The sequence below is a fragment of the Thermobia domestica genome, unplaced genomic scaffold (genome assembly GCF_964235325.1).
Source record: "Thermobia domestica unplaced genomic scaffold, izTheDome1.hap1.1 HAP1_SCAFFOLD_99, whole genome shotgun sequence".
Lineage (NCBI taxonomy): Eukaryota > Metazoa > Arthropoda > Insecta > Zygentoma > Lepismatidae > Thermobia > Thermobia domestica.
The window spans coordinates 324980-344180 of record NW_027655887.1 but is presented as its reverse complement, the minus strand read 5'-3'; the positions used below and the strand labels follow the sequence as shown (position 1 = coordinate 344180).

General features: G+C 36.6%; 1 protein-coding gene across 2 annotated transcripts in view; it reads left to right on the top strand.

The window, feature by feature from the left end:
• The window catches only part of Plap (phospholipase A2 activator protein), a 123114-nt gene that overhangs the window by 62458 nt on the left and 41455 nt on the right, over nucleotides 1–19201 (top strand). For both annotated transcript variants that reach the window (XM_081747207.1, XM_081747206.1), the window contains one exon: nucleotides 13142–13276. In XM_081747207.1, coding sequence (XP_081603333.1) covers nucleotides 13142–13276 — 135 coding nt within the window. The remainder of the gene's footprint in view (nucleotides 1–13141; nucleotides 13277–19201) is intronic.

Sequence of the window (19201 nt, the reverse complement as noted above, 5' to 3'; positions counted from 1 at the left end):
TACTGGTGTGACGCAAATCCGAACTGGGTTGACCCGAGTCGAGAACATAGTCCAGCGAAGGTGATGGTGTGGTGTGGCATATGGGACACCCGCATAATTGGGTCATTTTTCATTTACAACACCTTAACTGCACCACAGTATCTAATGCTGCTGCAGGACCTTGTGTTTCCTGCCACACTGAACGCAGACGGCATTTTCCCATCTTATTTTCAGCACGATGGAGCTCCTCCACACTATGGACTTGGTGTCCGCCAATGGTTGGATGAGCAACTGCCAGGGAAGTAGATTGGTAGCCGTGGTCCCGTGGAGTGGCCGCCCAGATCCCCTGACTTAACGCCCCTTGATTTTTATCTATGGGGACATCTTAAGCAGATAGTGTATGCTGAGACAATCCGTGATTTGAGACACCTGGAGGAACGCATCCAACAAGCCTGTGACCAAATTTCAGGAGACATTCTCCTCCGTGTGCAGTCAGAGTGGTTGCGGCGGCTACAGTTGTGCATTGCACGGGATGGACAACACGTAGAACATGTGTTGTGGCATTTAGTATCAAGGTAATTTCCCACCTTTGAACATTAATAACTTCTAAACTGTACAAGATAAAAAAAAAAAAAAAAAAAAAAAAAAAAAAAAAATTACACCACTAAATTCCTGAGCTCAAGCTAGTGTTATTTGATGTGTCATACACCCCCTTTCCAATTTTAAAAATTGACTTGAATCCAAGATGGATTTCATGAATGACATACACTCCAAAAGTTGCGGCCCCTCATCAAACCTCCGTTCTCATCATCACTTTTTACTTTTCCCGTCGATTTTCAAACTTATGCAGGTGTCCAAGGACTTTTGACTCACCCTGCATATATATATATATAAAATATCCGCCTTTCCCCAAGTTGCGGGACTAAATATCCGCCTTTCCCCAAGTTGCGGGACTGAATTTTAATTTAAACATCGGAAATGTCAATGTTTATCTAAGCGACCCCGAAAACTATGGATTCGACACTATTTTCAATCACACACACACACACACACATATATATATATATATATATATATATATATATATATATATATCCCCCTCCCCTAAGTTGCACCGTTGAAGTGAAATGATTAAAAAAATATTCCCTGTTCGAACCTCATGTATGTTGGAAATTTGATCAAGATCGGTAGGGTGGTTCAAGAGTCATTAAAGCACTTTCATTTTATATGTATATGAGTAATTATTATTTATTAGTGATGTGCATTGTTGAAGCGGGTCATCCTCCCTCTTGATAATTTCAAAAGTTTAACCCCTAGCCATACTAATGTCTCTACTTTTCGACAAAACACATACAATGTTCTATAAAAACCTGAGTGTGCTTAATAAATATTGTGTTACATGAAATTGGGTAGAACGTTCTCCCTCGTTATTTGCCAATTTCAACTGGAAGCAATTGAAAGGATTGGGAATTCTCAAAGGAAAATAGACCATATTCGACAAAATTGTACTTTTTACGGAAGTTATGGAGTTTTATCTAAACCTTCCGGGGGAGGGTGTTTAAGTGAGTCGTGATATTTTATTGAATTCAACTACAAGAGTGGAGACTATGTGAAAACTTAAATAAGTACTTGATTTCAAATCCATCTAGTGGGAACGATTATGAAGCCTCAAAAATATACGCCATATTCCATAAAAATTAATATTTTTACCAAAGATATCCTGGGTAATATTTTCTAATCTAAGGACGGGAAGTGGCCTATACCACATTAGGGGACTGAATTCACCTCTTTTTGTGAGTGATTTTATTCCAAACACTGGGAATTACAGAAAAGAGTCAAAGAAAATATACATAATATTGTATCAGAATCTAATGAGTTTAAAAAAAGTTATTATGGACGTCAAAAAGTCGAAGGGTAGGGCGTTATACCACTTCTTCACGTAGACTTCCAAACTATGCTACGCATAAATGTCGCGGAAGTCTTATAAAACGGCTTTCTTCATTATCTGTCTGGCGACAGATATCAGAGGAAAGAGATCGAGATGCGGTTTTCTGTAATCGCTTCAGTGTCCCAAGAATAGGTTTCATATTCTTCAGTAATTTTCCATTTAAACCGGAAGTAGTTCAAATTTGCCATTTCAGGTTTTAACACTTACTACCATAGAATAAAAATGGTAATAGATAGCGACAAGCGGTTTTCTGAAGTCGATTCAGTGTCTCAACCAGCAACACTCTACCAAAACCGAAAGTGGTTGAAATGTACTACTACTATCGGCTTCAATACTGATTTTCATAGAGTAAAAACGGTAAGAGAGATCGAGATACACTTTTTTGCAGTTGATTAAACGTCCGAAGAATAGTTTCCATCTCCAATAACGCTCTATTCAAACAAGAAGTGGTTCAAAATGAACCATTTCCGGTTTCAAAATTTCTGACCATAAAACAAAAATTGTAATAAATACCATTAAGCGATTTTCTGCAATCGATTCAGGATATCAAAGAGTACATATCATAAGCCGCAAAACTCTACCAAAACCGAAAGTGGTTGAAATTTGCTACTATTTCTGGTCAACGAACTTAAGAAAAGTTCGTTACGGAATTGTCTATGTCTGAATTAAAATACTAACTTTGAACTGTGTGGTCTGCTGCAACCAGAATAGTTACAAAAGTCGAGAATGAAGAACCAAGTTATTTTAAATCTGCATCTATAATTTAAAGGCTTCTTTGACTAGAATTCTAATATCATACTATATTATAAATTACTTCCTGTTGTTGTTGAATATCCTCTACTTTTCAGTGTCTGTTTTCACGAGATATAAAACTAGCTTTTGAAACACAAGCTTGTACACCAGACACAAGTTTAATCCTAACTGTCAAACGTACCCTTTAAAGAACTTTTTTTTAAAATATATATATATATATATATATATATATATATATATATATATATATATATAATTTTTACCTAAAACCATAACGATGTAAACCTAAAACCAAACTGATGATCTGAAAATAGGTTCTTAAAGCCCGCACAAATTCATTCAGATTTTGATGTTTTGAGTTTTAAGAACCTTTTTTGAAACCATTTGTTTGCTTTCTACATTCTTACATTTTCTTTGTTAAAAATAGCATGTGTACTTTTTAAAATAAAAATATACATGAATTCTTTAAAGTATTTGAGGATCTTACCATAAATAATGCACACTAATTTTTGTTTACTTTATTTATTTTTAAATAGTGTCTCTTCACAAGCCTTCAATACACTCGCTTTGCTTCTCAATAACCGAGTTCAAATGTCCGAGAAACTTTAGTATTCCATCTAAGGTGCTATTTATGTTCAGCTGTCAAATGGCTGGGGTAGCGTCAGCAAAAAGTTCAATCGATGAAAAACGACGTCAATGCATACGTTCCTTTAACTTTGGGAACGAGTGAAAGACTAGTGGACTCATGTCCGGACTGTAGAGAGCATAAGGTAACACCTCCGAACCATACTCACGTATCTTTTCACATACAACATTGCCAAAGTGCGGGTTAACATTTTCATGGAGAATTAGTGGCTCAACTTTTAACAACTGACACGGAGTTTTGTGAATTTTTCTGCCCAGTTTTTGCAAGTCACGATAATACACTGCTGAGACACTTCTTCCACATGGAATTCTGTCTGTTATGATGATTCCTTGGTGACCGTTAAGAAGTTTGATGTTTGATAGAGTTCGTCGAAATTTTGTTGGTCGTGGAGTACATGAAGTTCTCTACTCTTTGGATTGTGATTTCAACTCCACTCAAAGCCTTTGACCGACGTTTCAACAGCAACAATTCAATTTTAGGAATGCTGAACGGGACGCTAAATTAAAATCAAATCAATTTTAGGAATGGTTGCTCTTCAACGTTGAATCACTGTTAAGGCAGGATTGCATTGTCCAGGCGTGTCGTGCTTCTATTAAGCAATCAAGTGGGGGATCCATTAAGCACAAATTTTTGTCTTCTTCGGAAATTGTGTATACCGATGTTGGTAGAATCTCTGTAGTTTCAGAAAGTTCCTCACAGTCGCACGACATTTTTTAAAAGAGTATCTGCTACAAGTGTAAACCTTGTTAATCGATTCGGCCTGCCTTGTCTTGCATAATCGTTTAAGCTCACACGGCTACTACGAAAACGAGTCGGTCAACAAGAAACTGTATTACGGTCACTGCTAACTCACCTCGAACTCCACGTAAAGCACTGTGGATTTCTGCCATGTAAAGTTTCAGTCTTAACGACCACTGATCGTAACAGGCACAGTGCCCGCAACGCCTGCAGGCTCCATTTCGAACACCTTTTAGAGCCAAACTGTGTATCTATGGAGGTTACAAGCACACGCATGCTGCCTTATGAAGTCCACATCACGCAAGAATTACTGCTATTGCATCATCCACTACACAATGTTGCCAACATCTGCTCCTGGTATGTTATGAAATGATCCTCGCATGTTTCACAGTTGGAGTTGGTATGTGTATCAGTTTCTTTTCTTTTTTCCAAAGACTAATGTTACTTCATCTGAAAACAAACACTAAAAATCAAAGGATAAACAACAGGGAATAATTTCTAATATTTTATTACGGAAATTCTTGCCTATGTAAGTCTTTAGATCAGAAGTTCCCAACCTTGTTTACCTGGAACCCCTTTCATAAATCCTGTATAATTCACGTCCCTTTTCTACCCGCTCGCTGGTCACACCTGCCTCTTGGTTGATCTCTCCTATGATTTCAGATGCAGCATTGAATTCTTAAATCTTCAATAATAATAATAATAATAATAATAATAATAATAATAATAATAATAATAATAATAATAATAATAGTATTGAAGCGAGCGTTAGTGAAGCATCTGCTATTCGACTCGATTGGTATCTGTGTGTCCTACCGTCCGTCTGTTCCACGATAACTCTCGGTAAACTTACTCGATCTCGACGAAATGTGGTATGTACCTTCCTTCCACTTGCAAATATTTTTTGTTTGGGATTGCAATCCAACAAGTATACGGGCAGTAAAAGAGCGTAAAACACAACTTAATATATATTTTCTTTATGGCATTCGGAATATCCTTATAGCTTAGGGTTAAAATCTGTCAAGAATCTAGGTATGAATTTCCCCGCCCCCCAGTTTCAAAAATATATTCCACGATTATTTTCGTTAAAAAAAAAAAAAAAAAAAAAAAAAAAAAAAAAAAAAACTGATTTTGACACAATATGTCGTACATTTTCTTTAAGATTTCCCAATCATCCCATCTGTAGAGAGTTAAAATCAGTAAAGAATAAAGCAGTGAATTTTCCTGATACATTTTCCAAAATCCATTCGATTTTATTAAAAATATGTACAATTTCTTTCATTCTTCTCCGTAATCCCCATGCTTGGGATTAAAATTAGTCAAGATTGAGCAATGAATTCGGTCCCCTTATGTAGGATGGATCATTCCCTCCCATTAAAAAATAAAAATAAATAAATAAATGTTCCACGATAATTTTCGTTACAACTGTTCGATTTTGAAGTAATAAGTCGTACATTTTCTTTAAGACTTCAAAATCATTCACACTGAATGGAGCTGAAATCAGTGGAGAACGAGTTTCGTTTTACAATGTAAACTACAGTAGACTTCCGAAGTATGGAAACTCAATACTCTAACTTGAAATAGTTCATCTGTAAATAATGACTGTAGTAGATAAATGCAATAGATTAATAAGACCAAAGAAGCTGTTCCTTGGACGCTGAATCCATATCAAAAAGCCGTTACAATGCCTTACTGTTTTTCATCTATGGCGATAAAGGTTGAAACTGGAAGTCGTTAATCTGAACCACTTTTGGATTGAATAGATAGTTAAGAGAGGACATAGAACCTACTCCTGGAAAGCTGAATCGATTGCAAAAACCTGCAACTCGATATCTCTTATTGTTTTTGCATTACGGAAATCAGTATTAAAACCAGTTGAGAATGCTCCAAGAGCATTGCCAAAACGAACTTAATAAGAACGGAGAGATGGAGCGGGAACGATAACTGTGATTGTTCTTACATGTATAAGTAAATCTTTTTATCCGCACCTTCTTCTGTTTCTCGAAACATTCGCAAAATGTCATTTCTCTATGACTTAGTTCCCAAGATATGGTTCCTTAATTCTTCCGAAATTCGATTTTTTTTTTTTTTTTTTTGCCAATATCTGGGGAACCTTGGCCAGTTGATCAGTGGCCATCGGTTACTATTTGATACCAAATGTTCACCATCCTCTTAGGTATTGATCAACACCAATATAATCTCTCTATAATTAATGTTACCGAGATATGGCTCCTTAAATACCTGGAAATCGACCATTTTTGGCCAGTATCACGAGAACGGTAAGTCATAGAGAGATGATATTGATGTTAATCAGTACCTAAGAAGATGGTAAACACTTTGGTACCGATATTAATTGATGGCCACTGGCCGTTAATATTTGCTACCAAAATATTTACCATCCTATTAGGTATTGATCAACACCAATATCATCTCTCTACGATTTACGGTTCCCAAGATATGGCTCCTTAAATCTCTGGAAATCGGCCTTTGTTTGGGGGGGGGAGTGGGGGGCAGTATCTCGAGAACGGTAAGAGTGACGCGAAAATTTAAGCACTTTCTTAGATAGTTTTTGATGCTCTATCGAATGCAGGGTTCAAAATCGAAAAAATTGCAAATAACAGACAGACAGACAGACTAGATACACACACAGCATACTCGAAGATAAACGTAAACTCTTAAACGAGAACGTGCTTCTTGCCCACATCTATTAGGTTGGCGCGTAAAAGTGAGGAGGAAACATTGAATATTTCTCTAGGTGTTTTTTCAAGAAATGAGAATTTATAACGTTCGTCAGTTGATGCGTCAAAGAAGATGGTGCATTGACAATTTAGGATTTCTTTAGATTCTTTGAAATTTGGTACAGTTGATTGCTTATCACATATATTAAGAAAACTAACTTTTTGTAATGTCGTGGTTGTATTCGCAACACAAAAGTGTGCATACCGTTCAAAGTGTAGTGCTGTGTCTGAGATTCTTCATCAAAAAGATTTTAAACAGAAAGTTGAAAAATTCTGTTCTCATAGAATCAATAGAACTCGTTGCCAAAATATATTACTTAACTAATACAATGTGTCTCAGGAACGTGGCCATACAACAGAAATTTAATAACGTATAACATTGAAGATAAAATCGCCTCTCAAACTACTTATACAGAATAACTCATTTACGTTTCTTGCAAATCTCTTCGCTGTTTTGTTAGAACAATTTTCATACTTTTGGTGCATACAGTCCCGAGTTCAATTCCCGATGAGAGAGTATCGGACGCACTACGGTAGTTCAGATCCCAGTACAAACTGTATGTTTAGTTTTATATAGCCTCGCTACTGACAAAGTGCGTAAATACAAACCAGCGAATCACTCAACGCTTTCAATACTTACGAGTGTCTATTTTCGTCGGATGCTGAGAGGACGTTATAATGTTCTAAATATTTGTAATATCTCAAACGAATATATTTTTAAGAATAGCCTCCCCGCTGGTTTGGTGGCTAGCATGTGCCTTTAGTGCCCGTGGTCCGGGTTTGATTTCCAGTGGAAGAGCACAAAAAATTTAATTTTACAATCATTCACTTTCATTAATCATCCGTCTTCTACAGTCTCAAGAGCATAACCATGGGATGTTAAAAAAAATGTGCCCTAACAACTTCGACTCACTAGGTGATAGCATAAAGAAAAAGAATACGGAAAAGGAGGTGCTTCTCGTTCAAAAGATGCCAGTAAACCATTCTCCCTCACTTTCACATCCAAACTGAAGAGGAAACGCATGAGTGTTGAAAGCTTTCGGCCAGTTGAAACAAAACATCAGAGAGATAATGTAAGCAAGAAGCATTATGAAATAATAAGCTTTCTGCGCGTCAGTTACGTTATATTACCTGTTATTGTATTTAATGTACTTCAGACACATACCATCACAATTATATTCTTAGTTTCCCCTCTGACCATTCAATAGATTCCATCACAAATACAAAACTACTTGGTAGGAGATCACAGCAGTAAGTAAACAAACGACAGTTACTTTATCGCACAGTTTACTCAATGATTCAGACATTTGATATATGTATAACGCAACTATTGGCATAACAAGCTGCTGTTAGATCAGATTTTAAAGGAACGAATTGTCTGTCTTCATGTAAAGTTATCAAGCTATAGCGTGTTCAGAAAATTTTGAAACTGGCTTCGGAGTGGAGTAAAGTAGTGGAAAATAATAGTAAGTAGAAAATACAGGGGAACCTTAACCATTCTTAAATCTTCTGTGTCATTACTGCTGTCATATCTCTCAGCATCGAGTCCAGATACATTAATCCAGAGCCCTGCAAACCCAGGCCCGAAGACGGCCCGGCCCGGCCCGGATGGATCTGAATTCTGTGCCCGGCTCGACCCGGCCCGGCCCGACGGACCGGGCTCTAACCGGGCCGGGCACATTCCGGGCCGAACCGGGCCGGGCACATTCCGGGCCGGGCACATTCCGGGCCGAACCGGGCCGGGCACATTCCGGGCCGAACCGGGCCGGGCACATTTCGGGCCGAACCGGGCCGGGCACATTTCGGGCCGAGCCGGGCCGGGCACATTTCGGGCCAAGCCGGGCCGGCCCGGCTCGGCCCGAACACTGTGAAAGATGGATCGGAAACTAATATTGGCAGCCTGTGTTAATCGTAATGTGTTTGGGAAATTAACTCTTTATTCAAGACTGTAAAGTACTGTACTTCTACTACTCTTATTATTACTACTACTGCTACTGCTATTATTATTATTATTATTACTAATACTATTATTGCTATTACTATTGTTACTACTACTATTACTTCTACTACTACAACTGCTACGACTTCGCGTCAGAGTTGACCCGCCGGGGCGGATCCAGGACCGACTTCTGGGGAGGGGGCGGTGGGTTGTCATACTGCTACTTTTAAGGGCTCCAAACTTTGGGATGAGTTTTATTTATATATATAAAATAAGAAAGTTTCCTCTTCTGGGGGGGATCCACCCTGGATCCACCCCTGATGTCTAGTGGTACATACTTTACAATCTAAGTACAGAAAAAATCGATTAAATACTAGTTATTATGGCCGGTCTGCGTAGAATGCGAACCGATGCTTGACGAGGGACAACGGTGGCTCAGTAGGTAAAGCACTCACATCTGGTGCTAGAGGTCATCGGATCGATCCCTCCTCGTGTTATGTGAGCTTTGTGGTGGACAAACAAACGTGAGCGTGGGAGTTTTCGGATTAGCCCGTTTTCGTCCACTGGCTTCATTCCACCAATTCATCCATCATCATCCATACGTCTTGAGCCGTAATTGCCTAAAGAACATATGAGAAAGTCAAGTCCTTGACCTACTAATTAGAATTTGGTCCGCTACCATTAGACCACGGAGGCCGAAACCACGAACTGGTGTGTTTATAAGATTAGCGCAATTTGTAGTAATGTTCAATTAGCAAGGCAGTTTCCAAATCATGTTACGTGTTCCTGTATTTTTTTTTATCATATCCACCACTATCCCTGCCATTGCCAATTACTTTGGACTTATTGGCAGTCGCAACTGCCCCTAATTCTTTCTAATCTCTCTACTTATTATTTCTTTTTTCTCTCTCTCTTTCGTTTTTTTCATTACCCATGACTGGGAATGGGGCTTTCGTATTAACCCGAGTCCTAAATTTAATCTCGGGTCTCTGCTTCTACTTGGAGCATCTTTATTGCTGTAAGATAAGAAAAATTTAGTACATAAGTATAACATAGTATAACATACATACATACACCAAACAAACAAAACACAACAATTACAAATTGTTCCTGTATTCTTTATAATTCGATGCTACAATAATAATAACAAAAAATAATGATCAAATAAATTACCCAGACCCCAGGGTCGATTAAGTGTTCCTGGAACGGTTCGTAACAAGAAAATAACAGAGCTATATGACGGAATGCGAGGTAGTAAATCGAAACAAAATCCACACATATCAATGTTGAACGAAAAATACCTCAAAAGTCCCCTGAATGAAAAATGTATTGATATCAGCTATCAAAAATGCCTCTTAACATCACATATAATAGAAGGGATAGTTGATATTAAGAAAATGAAAATAGACAGACGGAACAGGGATATAGAAAGCAAACCTTGGGTAACCTTTTACACAATTTTTCCATTTGAGAAGGGCAAATATACAGTGCAACGTTATGACGACACATTTCTCATTTTCCATTGAATAGTGAACGATTGACTTATCACAATTGGTTGTTCTCAGGCCGGGTTACGCTTGGCCCGTTTGTGCCCGGCCCGGTCCGGCCCGTACTCCGCCCGGCTCGAGAACCGGGTCGGGTGGGCCGGGCACAGAATATAGATCCAGCCGGGCCGTCTTCGGGCCTGGGTTTGCAGGGCTCTGCATCATATAGGTAAAACTGTTACACCGTATGTGATACTAATACTACAACTATTACTGCTAATACTACTATTACTATTATGAGTACGAATGCTAGTGCTAATTCCACTATTGTTTCCAAAGCTACTACAATTACTACTACCACTACTGCTACTCCTCATTACTACACTACTTTGGGGGCGCGGTGGCTCAGTGATAGAGCGTTCACCTTCGGTGCCTGGTGTCCCTGGTTCGATCCCAGCTCGCGCCGTGTGGACTTTGTGGTGGACAAACACCGTGCCCGTGGGTTTCTTCGGGTTCTACCGTTTCCTTCCACTTTTTCATTCCACCATTTCATTCATTTCTCATCATCAGCGTCTCCTTTAGCCTAACCGGCATAAGCATGGGACGTAAAACTGTAAGATTTTATTGTTTTCGTTACTATACTAATACGACAGCGAATACCACTACTGCTATTACTAGTAATACGAAAACAAACAATGAAAATGAAATCTTTGAGCTTTACGTCTCATAGTTATGCCGACTAGCCTAAAGGAGACGGTGATGATGAGAAATGAATGAAATAGTGGAATGAATAAAGTGGAAGGAAACAGGAGAACGCCGCGAACCCCCACACGGTGTTTGTACACCACAAAGTTCACTCGGCGAGAACTCGGATCGAACCAGGGACCCCATACACCAGAGGTGAACGCTCAACCACTGAGCCACCGTCCCAGGAACACCTAATCAACTCTGGCGACTTGGTGATTTATTTGATCATGATATTTTGTTATATTTGTAGCATCATACTATATGTAAACAATACATGAACATGTAACACCATTCGATATTTGCCTTCCTAATTGAACATTACTACAAATTGCACTGATCTTATGACCACGCCAGTTCATGGTTTTGGCATCCGTGGTCTAATGGTAGCGTACCAAATTCTACTTACTAGGTCAAGTACTTGACTTTATCATACGTTCTTTAGATAACTACGGCTCAGGCTGTACGGATAATGATGGGATGAATTGGTGGAAAGAAAACAGTGGGAGGAAGCGGGACCACCCCAAAAACTTCCACGCACAAGGTTTTTGTCCACCACAAAGCTCACATAGCACGAGCAGGGATTGATCTGACAACCTCTAGCACCAGATGTGAGTGCTTTACCTACTGGGCCACCCTTGTCCCTCGTAGACCAAGCATCGGTTCACATTCTATGCAGACCGGCCATAATAACTAGCATTTCTCCATTTTATTCTGTACTTAGAAGGTAAATTCGGTACCGCCAGACATGTCAACTCTGACGCGAAGTCGTAGCATTTGTAGTAGTATTAGCAGTGGTCGTAGTAGTAATAGTAGAAGTAGTAATAGTAGTAGTAGAAGTAGTAATAGTAATAGTATTACCAGTACATCGCAGTCTTGAATAAAGAGTCAGTTTCCCAAACACATTACGATTAACATATTCTGACAGTAACACCGTACAAACGCGGCAAAAATAGAGGTAGTGAAGGACATTAAAAAAACAAATAGCCTGACAACATTAGTTTCCGAACTGTAATTCAGAGTATCCGGGCCGGCCCGGCTCGGTCCGATATGTGCCCAGCCCGGTTCGGCCCGAATTGTGCCCGGCCCGATTCGGCCCGAAATGTGCCCGGCCCGGTTCGGCCCGATTCGACCCGAAATGTGCCCGGCCCGGCTCGGCCCGGAATGTGCCCGGCCCGGTTAGGGCCCGGTCCAGTTTGATATTACTTGAAACGGGTCGGGCCGGGTCGGGCCGGGCACCGGGCCGAACCGGGCGTGCCCGGCCCGTGCAGGGCTCTGCATTAATCTTTACGAAATTTTAAACTTTTTACACTTCCTGCATTACAATGCCACTTGGTAATGAGTTCATTGCCAATATCGATTAGTGCTGTTACCAACATTAGAGACAAAATACTCACTTCATGCTATGAATCAACTAAATTTTAAGGAATCTCGTGGTGATTACAGTAATTTTGTGGAAGTCTACTGATTTTGATTTATGCGTATGAAATAAAAATTTGGTTGCCCGAGGGGCAGTTTCCATTGAGAGGAAAAAAATGAAAGTTGTGTTATGGAATATATTAATTTTGTGTGATTCTGTTTAAAGAATAGCTCAAAGCTGCATCATTAAATAACCAGTTCTTGATGATAACATTGAATCTCATTTAGTCAGAAGTACAACAGATAGTCTCTTCCCTTTGATGTCATTCTTTCTAAGGGACGAGAGCCTAGTTTCTATGCGTTCTGTTTCCGAACCCCTTCTTCCAGCATACTGAGCATATGTTTTTCAGAAGATAAAGAGGAAAATCGTGTGATTTAGCGTTGGTAAAAGTGCCGCAAAATATTTTTTTTAAGTTCGTGTTATAGATGTAGCAGTAGTCACGAAAGAGAAGCCAGTGTGATATTGGATTTAGATGCTGTTTCGAGTGACCACTTCGCCTGAAACATTTGATTCAGGTTAAAATGTCTCCTGTTAGATAAACTTAACATTTGTTAAAGATGTAATTTACATCAACATAAAACGGACATTGTTATTAACTGCACAGGAAGTGAAAAATAAAAATATAATACAGTTTATGTTCAATATAATTTTCGCAGTTGAACGCGAATTGAACTCCTTACTACAAATTATGTAGTTCGTTGTTAAAAGTTATTAATTTTTTTAAAACTAATCTTTGTATCATATATTTGCAGGAGGGAGTAGATATATTCCTGGCCAATCAGCGTCAGCCCAGAGTGTTGCAGGTGCAGGAGCAGATCCATTTACTGGAGCCTCACGCTATGTGCCAGGTTCAACTTTAAATCTCAGTAATCATGTTGGAGGTGAAAGTAAGTACAGTACTTATTTCCAAATATTTAAGAAATTAAAATACTTCAAATTCTTCAGATACGTCTACTAATAGCTGAATCAAGTGATTGTATCTCTAATGCCAATGAATTATCGAAATTATTCCAAGTATTTTAAAATATATTATTACAAACTTTCATACGTGTAGCTCTTTAATGACCATTCATCGGCAAATTATCAGCTTTGAAGGTATATATCAGACGCTGCTCACCGCTCTTTTAAGGAATCTTGGGCGTCCTTTGAGTGTTTTCACACAAATAGTCATGAATGCTACAACTTACAACTTGCGATATTTGATAGAGAAGTTGCCATAGTGCTTCTGTTACTATCAAGACACTAGGCACACGCCTCACTCAGATTCGGAAACACGGTTATGGTATCCCGGAGAACTGACAAAATTTGGAGCAGTCAAGGAGACTGCTTTCTACTGATGCTATAATTTGGAATGGCACAGATCTCATTTGTCAAGACGTCATCGTGCAGATTGAAAACATTTTAATGCTGGTGTTGTTTATATTCACGAAAGTAAGCTGAGTTCAAATCACCAGCAATCGTGAATACTCTATTGATCTATAATCGCTACGGTCCACTATTTCGTGGTCTTAATTGTTCGGGAAGCATGCTGCTACATTTTGCGTATGTAAATGTTATGTTTCGGCGGAATTGATTGTTAAAATCATTCTGGCTGTGATATCTTTAGAATATAATACAACGTAACAGTATTTTAGATTAGCGGCATGGACGCTAGTACTTTAAAGCCATACATTCATCACTTTCGGGTTTAGCAATTTTCCACAATGAATGTAAAATTATAAAGTCTAAAACGATGCTTTTATTGATAAGATTATTTTAATGTGCTTTCGATCAAAATGTCATTTAAAGTAGTACTAAAAATCATCAGATCTTGAGGAGACTGAAGTTCAAGCTTGTTGCAGCAGTTTAGTCGTTGATCAAAGGTTGTCTGTTGAGAACTGCTGAAATGTAGAGAACGGTAATACGTTGTAAATCCTAGAGGAATGCTTGTGAAAGGTGATAATGAAGGGAAAAATCGCGTTAATGTGGTATGAAAATTTACTTTTAAACAAACAATAAAAATCATCACTGTTTGTTTGACCTGTATATGTTTGGACTTTCATTGAAGATCTTCATTTTAAGTTTCTTGAATAATTCAAATTCCATATTTGAAAAATTGTTAAAGTGTGTGAGTTTACATGTGATTGAATAATGTGACTCGGAGGTTGATAATACTACAAAATAGCACAATAAAAGTTATTAATTGCTTGTTATGCAGTATATTATATTGTATTTTTTGTATATGTTATACACTCATGTCCAAAATGATTGTCGCATCTCTATAACTGTCTTCTTGTAAGAATATAATTTGATAATGATTTTGCAGGATACTTTTAATACTGATACTATGTGTATAATCGGGAAATGTATATTTGTGGTAAATTTCATAGGAAAATAATTATAAATACGAAAATTAGAATGAGTAAAACAAAATGTTGTTAAATGGACAAGAAAATTTTGTTTTCGTTTTATTGCCCTTATTTACTGCTCTTTTGACATGAAATTTGCCACATACATGTCTTTGCCGATTATACACATACTAACATTACAAGAAATACCGGGCGAATTCGTTATCAAATTATATTCCTACATCAACATATTTATAGACATGCGACAATCATTTGTGAGACATGAGTGTACATGTTACTTGTTACATGTATTTAAATCACCAGTGCATTTTTGGAACAAAAGATCCAATATCTTATAGGCCTTATATCTGGAGAACTACATATAGTGTTGCCAAACCCAAACTATCACTTAACTCAGTATGATGTGCTATTCCGTAGAAAATACGAAAACTCGATTTAGGGGCCGTTCAGAAACTGTGGTCCGTGAACCAAAAACTAATTATTGGCCCAGATCGTAATCTTTTGATGCATGTTTTTGGATTATTCCTAAAATTCTTATATTAATATATTACTGATTGTTAACCTAAAATAGAGATCCCAGAGAAAAAGCGAAATAATGACAAAGAAATAATGATAGTCTGAAATGAATAATAATTTCCGTATCTATGAAGCCTAAGGATAAAAGTTAAGTTCTATTAAATAAATAAATAGAAATTAATTATATATATATACCTAAAACAAAATACATACTCAATATACCTTTGCATTAAAAAATAATAATAATATTCCCATATTCAAACTGTGAAACATGCAATATTTGCAGAATTCTTTAATGCATAACGAAACAGTTATTCTTGGATAAACTACAGACTCACGGTGAAATTGAGCTACAAGCAAATAAATTTAAATTTAATAACATCGATGAATATTGGTGAACATTCAGGAATTGTATGAACCTCAAAAGTTGTATTTATCGGATACCGACTGGAGATACAACTAAAAGCTTCAAATAGCATGTCGTTTGCACTATTAACTTAAAATATTTATTTTTACTTTTTCTATTTTTGTTTTAAGTATGTTTCAACACAAGAATATTGAGGAATAATCTCGAAATATTTTAGGATTTAACTTCAAAAGTTGCTTTCTGAAAATGAAATTAAAAAAAAAAAAGAAAAAAAAACTAATTGTGATCACACGATCAAATTTTATTTTCACTGGGATCACAAAATAATAATAATACCAATGATTTGATAAATAAATCGTATTTTTCAACACAAAAGTAAACCACACTCATTTTTAAAATCAGTAATATAGAGAAAATTCCAGAGCCAAATCCTGTTATTCTTTAATTATTAATTTCTCATGACTATTAGTGTAAATTTCAATGAATGCTATATGAAGAAGGAAAAGAAAATATATTCTCAGAAATTTCAAATACAATTTCAACTATATTAATATCTCGTATGTTAGAATAATAAATACGAGCGTTGCTCGAAACCAAAATATTAGGCCAGAGTAGTTATGAATACTACTCCTAAACGAAATGTATGTATTTCACATGAAAGCATTATTTGACTCAACAGACAATATTCAAATTTAATTCTTTAAAAACTTTGAAAATTGCCAGTTGCCCTACCTGGAACTTACTATATTTGTTGATACCTCTCCAAACCGATTTACTAAATAAAAAGAAAGGACTCTTAATACACTTCGATTTCCTGACTCAACATTTCCAATATATTGGAAGAGAAAGAGAAAATTAGCCATCCATCTCTATTAAAATAAACAAAATAAATATTTTATGAACAATGAACATAAAATAAACATGGTCTTGCGTAAAAATTCAACAATACTAAAAATGTATAAAAGCAAAAGTGAGAGAACAAATTTATATATATATATATACAGATGCTAGCATGCTCGATCCCCGCACGGGAAAAATAGGTTTATGGAAAATAATCAATCAATACAACAATATAGAATAATAGGTTACAGATTCATTAAGTTATATCAAGGCGTATTGTGCCATGATTTATGGTTATGTTCTTAGCTCTGAAATCAGTTGAGCTACAGTATCTTGAATCCCTTAATATAGACAAAGTGTGGTGTCTGACTTTCTGAGTTGATATACATACATTCAGTGGCGGCGATTGGACGTTAAAAGTGGGGGGGGGGGGCGAGATATGATCTGAATATTTGTATATCAATGTTAGTTTCCCTGGTTCATACAAACACTTTGTTGACGGAGGATTGTATAACTAATAGGATACTATATTTTTCAGTTAAAATACCTTAATTATATCGTATTTCATATTTTATTAAGTAAATTGATAAGAGCAACACAAATAGGTTAAATAACGAAAGTGTAAAAAGAAATTTTGACTCCTTGCTTATTAACATTTTAAAATTCTATTTGGAAAACTGTGATCAGATTATTTAATAACAGATTTACTAAACAAATAAATAGAAAGGATAACATTAATCATAGTAATGAATAATGAGGCTTGTTTTGCAAAAGTTGAATTGAAATTCTGAACTAATGAACAACTTACATTTTTAATTCCACACATGCTAATAAATGTGTTATTACCCTTAGAAAATGAAAGACATTAAATATTACAAGCATATGCTGCGACATTTAAAGAAATATTTGCTTTTGCAGGGTCCCGAAACATGTTCGTTGCCATTAGATGCAGTTTTCACTTTCTTGGAATACATCAAAACTCAACAATACTTAGAATCACTTCCCAGCTATACAAAATAATCCTAAAACCTAGAATTATGTTGAATTAACAAGATTTAATTGCATATACACTCGTACACCCCTAAACACACCACTCCATTCGTATATTACACTGAAAAACAATGGAAAAGTAGATGTTGTTTCTTATTACTCCCTTTTAATCAATATTCCTTACTATTAGAAAGAAGAAAAGACATTTTAGGAACTGTCAGTTTTTGTGCAATTAAAGAATAACTTGTGAAAGACACTTCCTTTTTTGCGAAATATCATCTCAATTAGTTTTAAAGCGGGTGATTAACATATCGAACTCTTGTAAGAAGAAGTGAAAGTCGCTGGAATTATTGCGCTCCGATAGGTTATTTTTCGGTCATTTTGTGTGGAAATTAAAATGTAATTCCTGCAGTTTTCTTAACTCAACAGGAAAACAACCAATACGTAGTCACGCACCGGTAGGGGTCATAATTTTTTCTATGAATCAATAATACATGCAATAACTTTACATTTTGAAATTAATCTATATACATTAATATGTCACTTCAAAAAACTGAGGGGTCAACTGCCCCCCCCCCTAATCGCCGTCCATGAGTATTTTGTAACGTATGTTCAAGCATAACTCCGCCACAGGCGCGCTGCTTTATTTTATTTTATATTATTTTAAATAAGAGTATTCTTTTCAGGTGATTGAACATGAGAATCTCATGAGAATCTAACAGTAGTCTTCGGAGTTACACTATGAAACTTCTCAGTGGCTGACAGTGTTTATACCATAATTGTATATATGATCACGCATAATTTCGAAGTAGCTGCATCAATTTTGTTGATTTGCTTTTTGTTTGAAATAGTATGCTCTCGCGTTGTTTTATTATAAATTTCATTAAGATCTGATGATAATGATTGGAGCTAGACCATGAGGCTTCTCAACGGTTGATAGAGTTAACATTGTAATTAACCAACTTCATTATGTGCGTGTTTACACATAATTTCAACACAAATGTATTCATTGTGATTATACTTGTTTAATTTCAAAGCGTATACTTTCTAGCAGAGTCCGTGTAAATTTTATCAGGATCTAATAACAGTCTTTGGAATTGGACCGTGAAATTCCTCAACAGATGATAGTCTTAGTACCGTGTGTGTTTGTTGATGTTCACTAGAGATGCAAAAAAGCCGGCTTTTTTGAATCGATGGTTTTTTTCACATAAAAAGCCGGCTTTTTTGGGAAAAAAAACGAGAATTTTGAAAATTTTGGCTTTTTTCATTTTCATGATTTTTCTATCTAAATAGCTTTCTTATAGTATATTCTATACTTAGATAAGAATTCCATGACCTAAATGCCGTATTTCGCTCTAAAATTCACCATCAAGATGGATGGAGCACATGTTTTACGAATTAAAGCTAACATGAAGAATGTAGTATTTGAGGGCAATTTTAGAGGCTATTTAACTTTAACTTTTGAGTTATCGATATTTTTTCTTCTCGATATCATTTCGGTTTGTCGTCTGTTTCATTTCTAAGAGCTTAGTACTCTAGCTTCTAACGCAGAAGTTAAACTTACGTTTTTCTATATATCCGTCAAAGCGTACGTTTTTCAATATATTCGTCTAACCGTACTTCCACATTTCTGTTATACTGTAGCTGTGCAACGATTTAGCAATAATTTTCCGGATACAACCTTGAATACTAATTTATACAAATAATCAGTAGCGGATTTAGAAACGTACTTTGGGACGGGTTTCTCTGAT